The following is a 19,789-nucleotide window of genomic DNA, read 5'->3' on the forward strand; positions in this document are numbered from 1 at the left end:
CGTCCCCGCAGAATGGTGGACAGCGAAAAGTCTGGGTGCAAATGACTCGAGGCCTGTTAAGCGTACGAACGTCAAACTGCGCTTCTGTTAACCATCGATTCAAGACACAACCAAAATATATGAGCGATCTGCGAATATTTTGTTGTACTACGACCAAACGTGCGTGGCGACCTACCCAGGCTAATGTGACGTCTAAACTCCGAAGTCTCACAATCGAAAACCACCAAAAAGCATGGCTTATTAATGAAATTTCGAGAAAAAACCAAGCACGTGGCTTGTTTTTTGACCTTTCGTTCCATGGGAAATGTGGTACCTGTTTGTTCAGATTCCGAAATCATTGTGTGCATCATTGCTGACCTAAGCTGAGTAATCTTGAAGTGATCTCAAAAATCCATTATTTTCTCAGAGCTTGTAGTCCTCAATCATCTCCCAATCTCAGATCAAAGGATTTCCAATCTGACTTGAGAAACCCTAATAATTTCAAATCCGAAACGGTCATTTCTCAGTCGTCTTAGCTCATTTACTGACAGTAAACACAAATGGCCAAGCTCTCCAAACCAGTGAGAGTAAAGTACTCCGATAAGCACACTAGAGTCCAACAGAAAAAATCGGATCACTTTCCCATAAGTAACACCATTGTGGGATGTTCTTATAAGGAACCGTGTAATTTGACAGTGGTTCACGTGCGATTCACATCTTATTTAAAACTCAGTTTAGAACGCAGAAATCTCCACTCAGCCCGACTGCTCAGCTCAGTATATTCATAACCAAAAACATGTCCTTGTGGCGTCATCATATCGGTCAGTGCTAATTGGCCTTATAGTGATCAAATGCCGTCTCCAGACCATTCACACTGGTTCTTCAAGCATGCTGTGTTCGGATTTTTTCGACTATACACTATAACAAGCAAGTAACCAAACAAGGTCGTTTAGTAAAATCGTTTCCTTGTTAGTTCCGGATTAACGCGAACCTGGACAGATGTAGAAGTCACATATCTTCATAGAATGCTAAGAAGGCGCATTGTCTTTCCTTGAGTTGACCAATAAAATGTGCCATTTCCTAAAGAAATTAGCATTACACGGGTAAATAAACCTTATTGTTCCTGATGAATAGCTGCCCTAGTTAATTTGCCAAATTGCACCAATCCATATATGCGTAAACAGAAAGACGGATCCTACGCTTGTTTTGGGCCACTTTTGCCTGATAATTTGCCCATTTCGCACACCACTTCAGGAGGTCATTGGGAACTACGATTGCCTACACAAACTGGATGCTGGTGACCTGGCTATTCGTGCCTACAAGGAATACTTGCGAGTGAATCAAATCAATCCGGATCAGTTAAGCGCCGAAGAATCAAAGCAAATCGCTTCGGATTATTGTGCGGTGATGCAAGTGAGTGAGCAAAAATATGATGACTCCTCCTAGTGCTGCCTTAGTTTTGCACCTTTGCAAACAGAACGTCAACGAAACTCACGGTCACACAGAAAGCGAGCTTACATTATCGTGGTTTATAACTGGCTAAAAGCGCCTAACTACTGATTTGATGTTAGAAGATGAGGCGGTAGATAGGGTCTGATCCTAAGCCAGTGTGATTTACCCACAGAGGTTCAACTGAAGTTTTTGTACAAGGATAAGCACACAACCGCCATCAAATCTTCAACCGGAAGAAGGATCTTGCCAGAATCCTCAGCTGCGATCGCCCTTCGGTTTGTGCTTACGACCTCCTATTCATCTGAACCAGGTTGTCATTACATAAGGTCTGGTAATGCAACTATGACATTAGGTATTTTCAGTCAGTTGAATATGAGCCTAATCTACAGCTTGCTCTGCATGCTGTTCGACACTCCAATGCTTATGTTTGCTGCTGTTTACACTACTCCCATGTTTTAAGTAGCCACACGACGATCGTACCATAGAAAGTCATCTTCTCTTGCACAAAAACGAGCAAACTAGCACATGACTGAATTGGATTGTCGCTTTGCGCCTTATACTTGAAGTTCTTCGAGATCAATAATAGTTTTTCATGGCTTTTAATTAGAGACCTGGGTAGTACACATGAACGACAAAGCTAAGCGACTTGTAATGTTCTCGGTCACGAGACGGGACCAAATGAATCTCCAATTGACGGGCGTATTACGATTAGAAAGTATTTCCGGTACTATAGTTAGTACGTGACATGCAAGATGTGTTGGAATGTACGCGAGCATTAGTCGTCTACAGTGACCGTTCGCATGCTGCTCGCGAGACAGCGCAAAACACTAAACTGATTCTGTGTTGGAGTGCTGTCCGACCGGTGTCAGCAGTAATTACGCTAGAACTGCCATCGTTTCCCCTGAGTAACATCCATGCTCAGGAATCTAACCATATAGTTCGTGGACTGCGCGCTGAATGTGCAACTGAACAAACTTATAATTAGGAATAACCTATCCCCTGTTTACATATTACTTAGACAGTACCCCCGTTAGTAGTTAGTAGCGCTGAACAGAGCCTGAGGGACCTTTGTGGGTTAACCGAGAGGTTACGCACTGATTTTTACTTTGAAGGAGCTTGGCTGACTCATTTACTGGGACAGAACACTAACAAAATATACTTAGTGTTCATGAATTTTGCCCTAGGTAATATCTAGCTTCCCATGCTGTTGTTCTGAGTAAAATTGTACATGCGCATGGCGAAAGTGTGCAAATCGCTTGTTGGTGTTGTTCTCACTTTGAGGAGCCCATCACCAAAGTATCTAGCCATAGATACAGCGCGTTTAGGAAACCATACTGACAAATGATCAATGTTCATGAAGTGAAAACTGAAATCTTATCCACAGAACCATTTTCGAAATAATAGACCAGACTGTCCCCTGGAGAGACAAAACCGTGACAAGTGGTTTAAAAGTTTTGGTTATAGTGACACACTCCGTTTTTTGGATATGTCGATAAGGAGGTTGCTGGTAGGGTGAACTGGATCTATTGCTAGGCATTTGTTTCGATCTACCAATGAAAGACAAGTCCCTGACTTTGAAAAGAAGTCTGCTCCTTCGCTAGCTAATTTGGTTTTAACGGGGGTGGGGAGTCGTTCAAATGAACCCCAGGTTTGATGACTTGTTTGCATCAAGGGATTTGCGGCTAAAGGTGCCGGGTCACAATGTGACCTTCAAGATTTTGGAGTCCACTATGCTACTGCTCCAAAGACGTAACCATAGACTTCGATCTGTGCTGGCGACTTGAATTTTTCCGTAATTGCAACAGAACTCGTAACTACATAGGGAAAAGTAAGTCTGAACTACTCCTTCGGCAGCTGGAACTAAACGAACTTACGCTTAACGCTTTCGGGGCTTGTTGGCTAAATATCCGCATTTGTGACGTAAGAATAGACAGACATATTTCTTTTCCGCATCATGGAGTATGAGTCTTTGAGGTTTAATGGCATTGCGGATTTCGATAAAAACGATCCGGATGGCGAATGACTGACAGTGTTGCAGTCTTTAAGCCTCAAAGACCCATAGTCGATGAAACGTTAAAGAAACCAGTCTATCTGGCCTTACTGTCCAAAGGCGACCATTTAACGAACGGCATCTTGACTTGGCCTCAAAACGAATCTACAATTCCGAGCGATGACGGTTGGTTCAAACTACCAAGCGAATTGTTCTTGCCTGGTTCATCTAACTGGTTTGCTGAGAACCAAAACAATTAGTAATTTGCGAACAGTCACCACTCACAATTCAGTCAGCAGCCCTACTTGCCGAGAACTTTTGAAGCAAAACACCCAGTTTCATGTTTCAAGTCACGTGGCCTTATTAAACTGTTCGTCTTACTTTGTTGCTCACGCCCTTTCGTTTCACGTCTCGCAGCTGAGTAAAGTAGGAAATGTTACCAGCCTGCCATACGACTCTTTCTGTGTCAACAAGATATATCGATTTTAGTCGGTTTAACCCATCTGGAGCCAGAGTAAGGAACTGGGAGTTCTACCAGTTCAATATTATTCTGACAGAATGGCCTTTTTTGTGAAGAGGTACCGCAGCTTATCACCAACAAAGATGGTTAACAATACAAACAGTATCATCCATTCAACCGGGAACTAAAGCGTTGGGTCTGAAAAAGGTGCGACCAAGTTGTCTTCAATTATCAGTGAATGAAATATCTGCTGTTTCTTCTCTTGCTTTCAGGGTGTCGGCAGGGATCAGCATATCAGAACAATCACTGCCGAAAGTGGTCAGGAAGCCTCTCAGTTTCTTGTGAGTTTACGAATTATAAATCGTGACGATTTATTGGCCACCATCAATCAATTGCACCACTGGCATCACGTGATAGCCACGAATTTCTGCTGTGATTATCCTGTAGGTTCACAGAAAGAGGATGAAACAGCCAAACTAATACAACAAAGCCACTTTCTATAGGTCCCTCTAATTATGATCGAGTTTCCATCATATAGGGTATCGAAAACTTCAGCCAGTTTTTTTAACTCATCAGCTGAATTCCCATTTTCGGCCATAAACGAGCGTTATAATCAAACAAGCCTGCTTGCAGTTAGCGGGAGGATACTTATCCTTCTATCGAAAATTCATCTTGTAAGTGAATTTTCGGATCACCAGCTGCTGCTTCATCCTTGTTGGCAGACGTCAACATTGCACATTTGACTGACGATCCGTCACTGCACGTAACGCCCCGCTAATGACGTTATCCCAATCTGTCAAAAAACGTGCGCTGCCGAATAACTGAGCTTAACGGGCAAGCAAACGAACCTGTTTTCAGTCCGGTCTGCGAACACACGCCTGTTGGTAACAGTTACGGCATGCCATTCACTTGTTGGATGTGTTTGGTTCCATATTGAACTAATCACTCGGCTGACGTAAATGTGAAGTTAATTAGCCTTCAAGTGCAACTCAAATGAAATTCTCCTCCCGGTGTTCTTTTGCTAATTTTTCCCACCCAATTCACCGTAATTTTTCCACTCCTTTCCTCTAGCAATCATTCATTCAACGGTCAGAAATATTAGCCGAAGGAGAGGTCGCACGTATTCATGGCTACCCATTTGGACGACTGATCAGCGACAGGAATGGTTCGCTTGCTGGAGGCCTCCCTACAGGCGTCTACAATAACCATCATACAATTGCATGTAACGACTTTCTGTTCAATAATCTATCTCTTGGAGAGATAAGAGGATTTAATGCGTTTTCTGCAACGGAGGTTTGTGAAAAACGAGTGCTATTACTATGATTAGGGACAAGTTTCATTTGACCTAATGACTTCTACGTTTCTGATCAACGCTTACTGAAATGCAGGATAATTGCGACACACTATGGTTCCAAAGCACCAACTCCGACAACAGAGAGTCATTGTCGTAATGAATAAATTGAAAAGTAAACCTTTAATTATCATTCAAGATTAGCTTACGCGCACTAAGACAGAACATCAACGACCGACAGAATTTACGCCCATTGTTGAAAACTGTTCATAAAGAATTTACAAGATAACCATCAATACAGGGTCTTCCTTCAACAATCAGGACAGCGTAAACAATTAACTGTGTCCATAGTTCCTTTTTCCGCAAAACAGCGACAATTAGACTACGTTAGGATGTGTCGAACGGTATTTTATCCATAGGAAAATCCTGAATGGCGTTCACACCGGCCCATATCGACTCGCCTCAAAGGCGAAGTACTCCCACCCAAACCATGTATTATTCAGCTTAACCTCAGCTGCCTTAAGAAAACTATTTATGTGGGCATGATGGTTGGGGTTGGGAACGAAGGTGACCAAGCCGACCAATTTGAGTGAAAGCAAGAGTGGATCTTGCAAGGTTAACTGCATACCATTCGCCCTGAGATGTATTACGGAATGTAGAGCTGACACAAAATCAGAGGAGGTCTGTCTTCATGTTCAAATGAATGCGTGAAACAATTCATTGATCATGTGAGGATCAAATTTTCATCGGCCGCAAGCATGAATCTGTACGGTTAATCACTACAAGTCCGACTGGAAGGAGCAAAGATCTAAAACTGAAACTTGATCTTTGCTCTTGGTGAATTTATCGTAAGCTAATTACTTGCGTCAGCGATTCATTTTGAGCCAGTTTACACGAAACCAATTCATTTTATATTGAATATTGGATTGCCTTCTAAAATAGAGTCGACGAATTGACAAGATGGCTTATACAATCAACAAGATATCTGTTTACGCTTCAGTCCATTGTGTGCAGCGAGTTTGGGGGTTTTAAAGTTTTGGTAAGGCAGCCGCGGAGTGATAGTCTGGAGCATCAAACACAGAGACATTGAAGATCAATTCGATGCAGTATGAGCCAACTTTAGATTCATAAAAATAGAAAAATGTGACGTACAGCGAGTTTGGGGTTTTAAGGTTTTGGTAAGGCAGCCGCGGAGTGATAGTCTGGAGCATCAAACACAGAGACATTGAAGATCAATTCGATGCAGTATGAGCCAACTTTAGATTCATAAAAATAGAAAAATGTGACGTACATGGATTCTTTCGTTCCACGTGTGCATTTGCACAAACCACGCTCTGAATCTTCACCCGTGTGCTTGCCAAGACTGTTTTCTCTGTAATTATGTTGAGAATTATCAGTATAATGGTTCCCTATACCACCATTCCTAAACAGGATTTTGTCAAACTTGTACTGGTATCAAATGAATTTTTCATCTTCTAGACTCTAGTGAACAAACCAGCCACACTGAAGCGTTTACGTCAGTTGGAACGGTTAGGTGAAAGAGACGATGAGAATGCGGAATCCATTGAGATGAGGCACAACCCATCATCCGGGCTTTCTGTATGTTCCTCACAAGACCAAGGTAAGTTCGGAGGTTATCTGAAGTAGGTTTGAGCTGATACGTTTGCTTTCCACAAGAACCCCTATATCGGTTTTACCATAGACTGTCACGGATTACGGCATGTTGAACTTTGTTTACAATTAGACAAAACCGCGGATAGGATCAAAAAGGCTGGATCAAAAAACTAATAAAGATCCCATAACAGGTCCCGTTTGCATAACTTTGAAATTGGGAAAAACAGTCAAGTGCACGATACTTCCATACACCGGGTGCTTTATGCACTGATATGAAACCAAAGTTAGTCATCTAATTTGACGGACTTAAAGCTAAGGCGTAACTTTGGATGAGTCAATTGCCAGCTGACTTTGGAAAACAGAGTGCATTCTAAATAAGCGGCATGAACGTCTCTGGATAATGTGTATCTGGTGAACCTAACATTGTACTCATTTGTACGTTGTTGCACGGTTGTGATTGGTATATCCATTCAGAATACCAGATTTCCACTCACATATATTCAGCGTTCGCTGCAGTACGCGGGGCGTCAGTCAAATGTAGTTTGCTAAGAAGTCAGATGTATAGAATCGCTTAGCAAAAATATCTCTGGCTTTGATGCGACCAAGTTTGGATTGCGCGATACTTGAAACTTATTTCGTAACGATAGGTAGTACGCGTGCAATTAAGTTATATCGCCGTATTTTGGGTTAGAATCTATTGCCGACTTTTGTTCTTTGTTTTTCAGCGCAGCAACAACAGGTGGGCAAGTTCCATGTAGTCCCCACACAACTCTCCATGGACAGAATGGAATCTGCCTGTGAAGGCGAACAGATCGACCGTGTTTGATTGCCCCCGATTATCCCACTACATTTTTACACAACAGATTACTTTATACAACTTAATAATGATTGCAATAAAAATCCAGAATGGGTTTGCCCTCGCATACTGTGCTGCCAAGCACACTTGCTGGGTTGGGAGGGGGCATACGGAAGACGAATAAGCGGGAACAATATCTTCAATGTCCTGAAGACTCTTCATCATGCCAAGTAAAGTCGGCCACCAGTGAGAGGTGATCACTGGGAAACTGTTCGTTTGGTAGAGCATACAAATCCTGTTCATCAACTGGCTCTCCTCGTGGTACTGGTTTACATTCCGCATCATTAGACAGAAGTCGTGTAATTTCATTGCGAGAACACAGAGGTAGTGTTTGTAGACAGCTCATGCCAGTGGCTGGACTATACATAATCACATCCAACAGAGCACAAAACCCTGGTACCCAGTTCGTAAAGGAATCAGCATCGCTCTCATACGCGGACTTCAGGCTCAGCGACACCGGGAGTGTGGAGGAAACCTCATCCGGTTCCAGTAAAGCTTGGTATGCCGGACCTTCGGGGGACTGGTTGATATCGCCACAGAGTAGAATTGAGACGGGAAGCCTAGAAACCAGATTGATGAAAGATGAATATTTCACGCGCTAGAACGTCAGTTCAAATTAGATGAGACATTTCGTGAGGATTTGGTTGATTCCTTGAAGCATGCGATGTACTATTAGAAACACCTTGTCTTCCATCAACTTCTCGGAGTTCCTACTAGTAAGGGCAATGAAACCAGAAATGCCAATGGCTGAATCATGGAACACGTATTCCGCTTTAGAACTGGACTCCGTCCGATCAGTTTTTGGCACTTAATGTGCCGAGTGGGGCAAAGTGCTACTAGAAACACCATGAATTCAAAGTCAGTTAGAAGTTTCAATGTTTCAAGCTATCGACCTCACAAAAAAACACTTCGACGACGGGTTTCCTCGTCGTATGCCTTCCCCACCGGAGTAACCAAATAGCCTCCAGGTGTTTGTCAACGGTTCACATGAAGGTTTCTATGGTTCACATACTGATTATGGCCGTCATTTAAGCTATCGGGTATTCTGGTTTTCCCACCTAGCCTGACTGGAACAAGAACCACTAAACGTTACAAAGACGTACTCTTACACGATGAGTATGTGAGAAAAAAATTATCGAGTTATCATGCATCGTTCTATCCTACTCTCGAGATATATTGTGATCGTTTCTGGAACCGAATTGTCGATCAAGTCATGTTAAGTTCAGTCAAAATAGCTAATGTGATGCGTTACCAGGAGATGCCGTGTGAAGTGATAGTGAGCCGACAAACTGGTAGCTAAAAGCTAAAAATCGCCTTGCACCAGTGAAGAATGAAACGATTTGAAGTGGGGGACCAAAAATCAAATTCTTTGCTGCCAGCTACACATCAATCAAGTTAAAGCCTTGAAAGTCGCTGGCGTGCAAGAGATTTTCAAAAACACGTGGAAGCATGGCAAGATAAACGAAGTGGCTATGAACGCCGGTGCTCGCAGTATCACTGTGCAGCAAGCGGGCGTTGCTGAGGCTAGATACAGTTAGCCATTTGACAGTGAAGATAGGTTTCGTATCTAGAACAATACCACATGAGTAGAGGTAATATTGTCCTTAAGCGGATTTGACTGAGGCGTAATCCCTCGAAGAGATTATCAAATAGGAAAATAGCACGTCCTCAGGAGGTCCGCACACTTGTACGTGGACGATGGGGAAAACCAATGGTCAGAATTGCACATAGTGTAAATTTGACGGGTTATATGAGGTGGACCAGTAATGGTTTGCTCGCGCGAAACTCAGTCATGTGTACAGGATCTGGAGCTGAAAAAAGCAAGTGCCTTTGCCTATGCAGCGCAAAGAAACTTATTTCCCCGACTAGTGTAATATATAATGTCCGAAAGCTAGTTAAATACAAGATGAATTTTCGGTAGGAAGGAAACAATCTAAAACAAACCAACCTGTTTTGCGTTGACTAACATAAGTAGTAATCAGCACCATCGAAAGCAGGACACCAGCGTTCAACATTGATGCTTCGCTGACGTACAGCCATAATGTATTAGAAAACCTTATTACGAGGAAAAGAATACAAGTGAACGGGGAAGATACCTAGTGCTGGCCTACCGCAACCATTCCGAGGTGCCTACACATTCAGACACTGATTTAGGCAATCCATATCACGCAGTCCCCATCCTAAAAAGCGAGACGCAGTGACAGCACCCAGATGTTTTGTTATCTCTTTCATACCTCCTTGCTAGGTCAAAGGTTGACCACCACTATGCTTTCGACCCTTAAAATGGGTACGGAAAACAGCACTCTCTTGGGCAAATGATCCTTCGGTATGCGTATTACATGGGTCAGCCACTGACGCTTTTGGTGCTGGACACATTCTTCGACGGCAATCCCGCTGCACAACCGAACATTTTTTCTAATTTCCTCGTTAATGGTCTGCCAGCACCAGCTATGATTCTGAAACAACGGATGTCCTGACCACGTCACAGTTCGGCTGCTCATATAAACCACGCCTCACAGCCGTAAACTGTAACCTGATACACATGCCCTTCTAGATTTAGGGATATGTCGCTTTGACATCAAATTAGCAAACATTACCCGAGATTCGTGTATCATCTGCCATACTGCAGCTGGAACCAACACAACGTCCAAGATACGTAAAACGCTCCACAACCTCGAGTCTCTTTGGATCGCAAGTGGCGTATTAAGTGATCACACGTCCAGAAGCATGACCTTACATTTCGTGGGTGTAAACAGCATACTAAAAGACTGGATGACTGTGGTCACTTCGTCTGAGCCTCCCAGTCATCGAAGACGAGAACAATTTCATCCGTATATTCCAGATCGACAATCTCTTCGTTAACGGCTATTTGAACACAACGGTTTTGGAGACCCTCCAGTGTTTGATTGACATTAGTTCTCGGTTGAATACCACAGTCAAAAGACAAGGTGCGTTTCCTCTAGCAATCTCGTTTTATGCACAAGGCAAATACGACTGAAGCAGCTCGTTATTCAGACGTTTTTTATGAGGAACACACGACGGATTCCCGAATAAGGTGCCGCAAATTTGCATTCCTGTATGAATGTCAATTCTAAGAACATATACAAATCAAATCACATTGGTCATTTGTGAAATCCTTCCGAAGCCCGTAGAGACAACAAGGTCTGATATATCATCAGATTTTCAGGAGTATAAAAAGGAGAAACGAAACTGAAAAGGGTTGGATTTCTGTATCAGCACTGTTTTGCGCCTCGCATGAAATACGCAGCTAGTGATGACTAAGTGACATGGTTGGATAAAATAAAAACAATGGAGGGCGATGGTCGTTGATAGTTTTGTTGGGCTTGGCAGATGGACTGTAAATGTTTCGTAAACAGTCGTCAGTTCTATTCTGCCCGTGCTTAGATAGTTTCTAATTTGTATCTGATGCTTGACGTGATTGGTTGGTCGCAAGGTGTCTTTTGCGTAATTTGATTGGCCAACCAGGAGTTGGTGAAGTACCACGCCTCGGTAAGCTCCCGCACCCGTTCTACCCCTGTGCGAGCAAGTTTTCGAACATTATTCGAATTAGACTGATGTCTTTATCTGTCTTCATGGATTGAAACAAGTGACACTGGGTCATGTTTTCTATTGGCAAGCCTGTGTTCATGTATTCTGGTGGCAGTCCGGCAAACATAGTGTCGTTAGATTGAAGTTTGTAGACCACGTTCGTCTTCTTCATTCTATCCAGTCATCGCTCTGCTTTTGAGAAGACTCCTCTCAACTTGTTTAAGGATTTGAAGGTAACCCTTATTCTATGTTGTCGTAAATATCTCGCAGTCATTTCAGCGGTGTTTTTGACAAGGTAGCGTGGCTTCGATTTCGTAAGGACTTCCAAATGAAGTACCACAGGTAGCTATAATTTTTGAAATATCTGATGAAGATTTTATTCTTCCTTAGTCCTCGACTCTGTTTTGCTGCAGTGCCTCTCGATCCATTTGAATAGAATTTGAAAACAACTTCGTTTGCGCCAGTTTGGATGGTTGTTGAGGTAGTTCGGAATCTGGTACGTGTGCATTTTTTCCCATATGCTTCGGTATACAGTTGGTCGTCTGTTAGCGAATACTGTTCTTGCAACGAAGGCCTTGGGATGACCGATTTTATCTTTTCAAGATAGGAAGCAAGTTACTACTCACCAACAATACGTGTTTTGTGTCCTTTATTCGCTCAACAACATTGAGGTGAAAAAGGGAGCGAAGCGTGTCTAAAACGATAGTTTTGTTTAAAATGCACCCTCACGAAAGTAATCTATTTCGCCACATAAAACCAACGATGTTGCGGGGAATTCGCCTTGATAACGAATCACTCGAGTCAGCTACGAATCGAGAAACTGAGCACGGGGAAAAATGCAAGCCAAATCATTGAAGATTCATAAATGCAAGGAGCGCAGCTTAGCTATAATAAGGTCGCAACATTCAATCGACGTTTGCACAAGGTTAAGAGTGGTTGATGTGGTCGAATCGCAATTGCCGTAACTGCGCTTGGATTGAGTGAGCGGGAATCGATTCATCAAATGACTCAGCAGCGTTTACCCCGTGACCTCAGTTGAAAAGGCCATGATCGTTGCGTGTCTGTCTTAGTGAGGAAACGTAGCGTCTAAATATAGGCATTGTGCACTCTGTGGTGCAATTGTGTGTGAAACGGAGTGGTGGGCCAATGTTGATGTCCAATTCGGAGAACCAACGGTTTCTAAAATAGATCGTAAGACGTACTATGCAATGTCTTCTTCCAAGTGCTTTCGTCGGTGTGATTACATAAGATGCCCAGTTACTCCTGACAGCTAGTTCATTAACCTCCGAACTTCCGCCATCTGTTTCGCCATAATGTGACTATACTCAGTGTACCAAAGTCGCATTGTTTAATACATCCACACCTATTGTAATGAATGGAACAAGGTGTATGTCCGACAGTCAGCCCTCAGCAATTCAAGTTTCGGTTCCATCTAATTTCCCATGTTTCACGGAGTTTAAACAACCAGCTCCCATTCGCTATAAATTTTGGATATTTGAAGTTCTCATCTGATTCATCAGCACGTTCTTGAGAGCAGTCCCTTCAATGCCCCAATGCCCTTTTCACACTCCAGACAGGATTGCTTGCGGATAAAATAACAAGCCACTTCTTGGATAAAACAACTTCCGCTGAGTACTGAGCCTTCATGAGGTTATTTGTGGCCAGCGCTTCATTCAGCAAGATTTGAAGGGTTCTTGACGGCTTACACCAAAGAGCTAAGGGATCGCATATTCCCATCCATTGTAGAATATCAACTCATCGACGGGTAAACGCAACCGTCATACTACAGCCATCATCCATAACAACCAGAAATCAAGCAAATTAACACAGAACAGAGTGGATACAAAGAGCCTGCAAGTTGCGCAGGTGTCCATCTAACAATCCTAACTTGTCAATTCGCTCAAGCAGTAAAGAGTCACCTGGTCCTATTCCATGGGATGAAAAAAACAGGTGCCATGGTAGGTAAGCATTCGCAAAGACGGATTCGTCTACTGTCGTCTAGCCAGTGGATAGGAAAATACAGGTCAGCTAAGCCGAAGTAGCATCCATTCCTGAAAATGAAAGGACCATGGATTTTGCTTCCTTAGATAAAGGTTCTAAGGTAAGGTAAGAAAGACGAAGCTGGTAAATCCAACTTGTTGCCATCAGGAAGAACTAAGCACATGTTTGTTTGTGAATTTCACGCGACAAATCCATTCACCGACACGAACATATCGGGGGAAGACTGTTGGAAACCGGGGTGGGTATTACGACGAGATCGGCATACGACGACGCCCTCTCTCTAACGAATTTCAACAAAAAACAAGTTTTCAATGAATGAGGACATTAGGCAAACACTTTTTAAAACAAAACTCAGTCGAAGGTGTTCCGTGTATAAGGTAGCTCTCACAAGAAACAAAACGCCGAGACCTTAGATTTAAGGAAAAAAACGCACGGTGAATTCACTCTCATTTTTACACGTCTACAATGAATTTGGTGAACCAATCACTTGGCATTTAACTGTCAAATTCGTCAACCACAGTAGTGATAACCTCTTCGATCGACATAAATTGCTTTGCTTCATTCGCCAAATCAACCGCAACAGATCCCCTTTATGCGTCTGAACTGAAGCCCTTGAACCTGTCATTGAAGCCTACTCAATCAGCCACACAGCATTAAACCGATTTAGTCGAAATAAATGTGATGTCAACAGCTTATCTTCGTAGGCAAGCACCACCATAAGCGGTTTTACGGAATCCGACAGAATATTGACGGCTTATTGCTGTAGATAGTTTGAGTGGGCCAGATCAAATGACACGGATAAAAGTATCCTGAGCTAGCATTCAAAGGAGTTGTTTATGCCACTATCGAGTGGTCGAAATAAGGCGTTCCTACTCCGTGAAATTTTCCGTCCACTGAAGATATCCCCACAAGTGACGACAAAAACTGGCATAGCGAATGAAGCTTGTCTTCTGTGACTGGTCTACATATCACAAATTCATGAGACACCAGTCAGAAAACGTGCGTATGATTCAGTGGATCTACGGATAAATGCACAGCATGAAGGAGGGGGCGCATAAATCACTGGGTCGCTGAGTCAAACGCATTACGTCGCAGTCAGGCTGGGTCATGGGAATGCAGAAAGCGAAGGACAAGGATACCATTACAATGAACATCAGACTTACGTTATTATCTTGTGTCTTTTTATTGTTTCCTCTAGTTTACGCTACAAAACACCCGTCCTAATTTCGATTAATGGATTTTGTCGACCGTAATAATCTGTAAAGTTTGACCCTTCCTACTCTCTTCCCACTCTCAATCAACCAACATGATAAATCAGCCGACAGGAAGATTTCCTGTGCTATATTCACTACACGCATTCATCCATTCTGTCTACAGATGCTGGTGACAGGACAGCATAGAAGGAATGGGGTTTTCGTGGTAAATGAAACAGGATAAACAGATTACATAGGCACGTCAAGAACGGTGAAGTAAACTAAATTGACTTACCCGAATTCCGCTGACGCAGCTACTGCCATCTTGTTTAAATGGTGTCGGACGACGCGTGCCTGTACATAGCGGAAGCGGTCAGCAACTGGATGAAAGTAGAAGTGCGTATTACCGACAACCAGCAGGCGGTCAACAGGTGATTCCTTGTTGACCGCAAAGGATGAAACCGGTTTCAAACGGAATAACGCAGTCACCAAGCCATGGGTATAGGACTTCACGCGACTTGTTTCGAAGTCTCTTGAAAACACTTCAGGTACATGTTTAGTGGTTACATCCTCTGAGATTCTTTGAACCAGTTCACTCAACATAGGTTCATTTTCTGCGTATGTCATCAGAGATGGAATGTGAGCATCACGAATCAGTTCTAATCGCGATCTGTTGTAAAATATAGCGCATCCTTCACCCTAGAAAGGAACATAGACAAAACAAAATTATTGAAGAGCAACAATAGAGAAAAGAACCCCTTATATACAACGAAAACTACTGATGGGCAGCATATGACGAACTTTGTCCAGTAGATCTAAAAAGTACTTGGTCAAAGATGACTGTAGGTATGCAGTCCGTTAGAACGTTCTATAAACTCCAGAACCTACTGGGGAACTGTATGTATCAAGAAACGTGAGGAATTATACGACTATCTAACAAACACCATATATTCGCCGGTTCAATTGCCTAGCCGGGGAAAAGTTGGCGTAGATCGTCAAACACAACTCTCGACAACGGCTTGCCAATGGACAAATGGTTAGGTGTGATTATAAGCCCATAGCTTGGTAATTATCAGGTCTGACGTTCGAGGCGAGTGTGTTATCACCAGTGCGTACTGAATGCGCCTGAATCATCACCTCCGAACAGGCAGCCGTGTTAACATTTGAGCGATGTGATTGGTTTGCCCGACGGCTCAAACGGTGACAGCTGGTTATGGAAAACATCACGCCTAAATTCGAACCATTTAGCTCTACAAACTGATTGGCAGAGATGTGGCCCATAGAAAACAACATGCTGTGTGTGTTCCCCTTACGCTTGCTTGATTGGTTCCAATACAGATGACCTTTTTGTGGAACTGACCGAACCTCTAGTTTATATACACAGTTGTGTATCCAGTGGCCGCTTCGAAACAGAAGGATACTGAACAAAGGCTCTTGGAAACGGAGTATTTCATATGTTGTTATAAAAACGAACCTACTTTTTCCACATCCAACGACACAGTCGTTCGAGAAGGATCGTTCTCGACTTGAGTGAGTGCTCGTTTAGATAAATAGATTCCATTCATTCCTGCGGCATAGTCCAGGGCTGGCTTAAAATACCTGGAAAACACAGGACCGTCTACCTCCTGCAAGCAAATCAGATCCGCATGGTACGAGAGAACCTCGCGTAGAATCAGTGGGAGTCGATACTTCTGGTCCAGATATTCCAGTGGGCAGTGACGAAAAATGATATCTCGTGCCGCTTCAGTAGATAAATACAAGTCAGCTAATAAATTGTAACTGACGACGCGAAGCCTATCAACAGCGGCGAGTGTTTCAAAGGCTTCCGACCTGCCAAAAAATGAGTAGTGTGATTGGGTGAGCGATGAATCATGCTGCTTTTTAAACATCGCAAAAATAGAGGATATGGGTTTCACAAGCTTCACGTGGAACAAAGTTGGTTTCAGTTAATTCCGTTGCATTGATTAGAAACCGAGAAATGGGTAAAACCTACGCAAGAAAAGACAACTACACTCCTTTTCCCAAAAGATATGAGATGAACAACATTGATGGCAATTCTACCACTTTAAAACAACGAACTCCATAAGTCCTGGTTGAATTTCTGAAATAGGCAAGAGTTTTGTATACAAAGAGATGACAGCACACAGTATCAAAATGAAAAAGACAGATGACGTTGATAGGCAAACACATTTCCCTTGCTATTTGAATGAGCCCTGTCTTCATGTCAGGTGTGGGACTGTGATAATAGTTACGAATATCAGTCTTTATTCAACTCGCAGGCCTTTCACGCGCTTGTCAAACTGCAGCCCCGCAGTCGCACCGGTAGACTCGTTGTTTGTCACAGTCACATTTTCGGCCACAAATACTGTATCTGCAAGCACACTTACTCACAGCTTGTAGTCAAAACTACAGAAAGGATGCTTCCATACAAGGGTAGAACAGAAAAATAATGGAAATAACACATGCATTGTTCCTACTCAGCAAAGCTGTGTAGTTTGCGTGATGAAGTGAACCAGATTTGGGAAATGCACGACAGGGATCTGGGAAGTGACAGTAAAATGAAGAGTGCGATAGAGGTGGGAAACTATGCATACAGAGCCAAAGTAATCGATACACTAGTATGGATAGTGTAAGTATTATCGTAATATCAGTGTGAACGCATCTATTGGACAGATGTTATATCCAATTGCATAGGCTGTCTATCGTGCTATTCCTTCTCTGTTTCTGGATGAGGGAAAAATCACAACGCCGTCATTGTGACTATATGGGGATAGATTTCGTTTAATCCTACTATGATCCTGTAGAACAACACGCGAACGAAAAGATGCAAATGTATTCTGAGGCGAACGTAGTTGCAACCATGCCTCTCTACAAAAATCACCCCATTTGGTACCATATAGCGAATAAGATGAACAGCTTCGCAAATGGGAAGAATGTCTGTAGCTTAGGTAGCCTAGATGGTCGTTAGTTAGTTTGCTGGGCTGAACAATCCAACCGCCATGGGTTTTCATAGTTTGTTCATTAGAAAATCAGCAACGCAATAAAGCCGGTCGACAAGCGTTCATTCGCTGAAGTAGCGAACAGTAACCGCGGTGACAGCAAGAATCAACGCCATTCTAGACTCCATCAGTCACCAGGCTAGCGGATGATTGTGAGCAATAAAATTCAAATCTATCCTCTCTTTGGGAGGCGAACTAAAAGCCATTCGAATAAAGACAAGCGATCCTTCAGTGCGAACAGCTGCAAGAGTTTGAATTCCTGAAATTTCATATCTATGTACTGACTAGGAAGAATGATCTCAGGCAGCTGATGAAAAGCGCAGCCCGCTGGGATACAAAGATCGTGATACTGCGTGAGAGCAAATGTAGAAATTCAGATACGGAGAACTTCTACACACCAGCACACCTCTGCATTGGAATTAAAATGCAAAGTTGGATGCACACACATTTCAAAGACCCCAAGGGCTGGGTCGCAAAATGAAAACATCGGTCTGATAGTAATGAACAACTGTTAAACGGCGAAGCTCATGGAGTAACTGCTGGCGCAGCTGGAACTTTTCGCGGTGACGAGAATAATACGACCGAACGCTAAGCACAACCCTCGTGCTTCACAGCAGGGATAATTAATGGTAAGACGCTTCGAAAATTTATTGAAGTTATCAAAATTCCAAGAAAAATGTAACTATTTCATACGTTACGTCATCTGGATATCATTCGTTGAAAACTCCTCAAAAGTGAGCGCCTGCCTAATTACCTGAAGAATTAGTAAATTCAATTATTTTACCTTTGCGCTTCATCTTATGAAGTAGGCTCCGAAAGGATGATAGCTATTAGGATAGCACTTGAAGAAGAGACATCCATGAACTTGAGGACACTGGTTCTCTCAACAAGAGTTCCTCAACTGTCGTCATAGTCGGTTGTTGAGGAATAATTTTAAACTCTCCTAGGCTATCTACGTCATTATCACTGTTGGAGGCGACCTGAATGAACAGCCGCGATGACATTGGACAACACAGTTTGCTTTGACTGTCTGACTTACCAGTCTTCATCAAATTCCACTTTGTCATTACAACCAAAACAATGAGGTAGACGAAATTCAGCTGTAAGAAAGATCCCTAGGGCCATGAAATCCTTCCCGCACGAAATCCACTGAGAGTTAGCGGACACATGCCCCAGTTGACCTCTGTTTATTTCGACCAAACATGTTTTTCAAGATACACCTCTCTCAAACTAGGATACACAAATCCACAGGTACAGTTCCAATTTGCTGACAACGAAAGCTGACGTGAAAGAAGTGACAGCACTTACTGCATTTCAGTGGCATACACAACTAGCGATAAAAAGTGACTGAAACAAGCACCAAAATGAACTGTCAGCTGACGACGTTTCTCAACCGAACTCACAACAGCGAAAAGATTGCCTCCGAATTGAGCTGGGTCAGAGGATTCTGCGAGTTCTGCAAACATTCAACTGGAAGTACCAACCGCATGATAATAGTAGCTGTTCCTACTCTGAACCGATCGCTCGCAGGCATACCTGGACTTTTGTTATTGCATAAGGGAACATTTATGCTCATCAGAATGATCAGTTATTTGAAAAATTAGGCAGACGGGTTGAGCCGGTTCCAATTTTGGAAAATTCACCAAATACATTCAGTTTAAAGAGTGACTGAACGAGTTTTTAATGTGCCACCGATGTTATACCATTGAATCTCACATTAATCGTACTTTCCGAGTCAGAATACCGTTGCCATCAAATGCCTCGGGTAAGTGCATAGAATAATCCATAGAATAGTCATCATATTCAATAACGGACTTGGTACCGAACAAGAGACAATGCAGTTCCGTCAGTGAGTAGGCGAAAATACTTCACTTTGTCCTAGTACTGTTCAAGTTTACCCTCAGTGCTTTTGCGGACATCAGTGGACATTCCATGCATGACAAACAAGTAGAGATATGTCACTAAAGGTCACTATGGAGAATTATTCAGGATGTGTATACGTCCATGCCTGCAGATGGCACGTCCTGTGTGCATTCGATGAATTTCCAGGATACTTTGCATTCGGACCTAACTCTTGGACAGATAGCGTGACACTGGACGATCCACCGTTTTAATCTTCAATGTCCGCGCAAACGTAAATAGGGGTCAGGCTGACAGTTGCCCTTTACTAATACCTTTGATGTCACTTCATACTGAACCTGCCTTGATCATCATGCCGCCTCGTAGGTCAACTGAATTTCTCGTGTTCTTTTTCGCTGGTGATTTTGGGAAGGAAAGTAGAAGTGCCACCAACAGCCTATAGATGGAAAAATAGTCTGTTTATGGATCGTGTGCAGCAGGCCGAGTGAAGAAATTACGCAACGTTGGAACTATAGGTAGGTGGGAACTTCACTCGATTGCATATA

General features: G+C 42.9%; 3 protein-coding genes across 3 annotated transcripts in view; 1 reads left to right on the plus strand and 2 right to left on the minus strand.

Moving 5' to 3' along the window:
* Positions 1–6,398, minus strand: part of T265_06961 (hypothetical protein) — a gene marked incomplete at both ends in the record, with an annotated part of 82,939 nt that extends 76,541 nt beyond the window's left edge. Inside the window, one exon of the mRNA XM_009172367.1 lies at positions 6,325–6,398. Coding sequence (XP_009170631.1) covers positions 6,325–6,398 — 74 coding nt within the window. The remainder of the gene's footprint in view (positions 1–6,324) is intronic.
* The window catches only part of T265_14177 (hypothetical protein), a gene marked incomplete at both ends in the record, with an annotated part of 12,152 nt that extends 4,540 nt beyond the window's left edge, over positions 1–7,612 (plus strand). Inside the window, 5 exons of the mRNA XM_009172385.1 lie at positions 1,234–1,392; positions 4,154–4,222; positions 4,953–5,174; positions 6,652–6,793; positions 7,512–7,612. Coding sequence (XP_009170649.1) covers positions 1,234–1,392; positions 4,154–4,222; positions 4,953–5,174; positions 6,652–6,793; positions 7,512–7,612 — 693 coding nt within the window. The remainder of the gene's footprint in view (positions 1–1,233; positions 1,393–4,153; positions 4,223–4,952; positions 5,175–6,651; positions 6,794–7,511) is intronic.
* T265_14178 (hypothetical protein) overlaps positions 7,573–19,789 on the minus strand; it is a gene marked incomplete at both ends in the record, with an annotated part of 29,379 nt that continues 17,162 nt past the window's right edge. Inside the window, 3 exons of the mRNA XM_009172386.1 lie at positions 7,573–8,202; positions 14,681–15,084; positions 15,864–16,215. Of these exons, the coding sequence (XP_009170650.1) occupies positions 7,782–8,202; positions 14,681–15,084; positions 15,864–16,215 (1,177 nt within the window). The remainder of the gene's footprint in view (positions 8,203–14,680; positions 15,085–15,863; positions 16,216–19,789) is intronic.

Source organism: Opisthorchis viverrini (genome assembly GCF_000715545.1).
Source record: "Opisthorchis viverrini unplaced genomic scaffold opera_v5_154, whole genome shotgun sequence".
NCBI lineage: Eukaryota > Metazoa > Platyhelminthes > Trematoda > Opisthorchiida > Opisthorchiidae > Opisthorchis > Opisthorchis viverrini.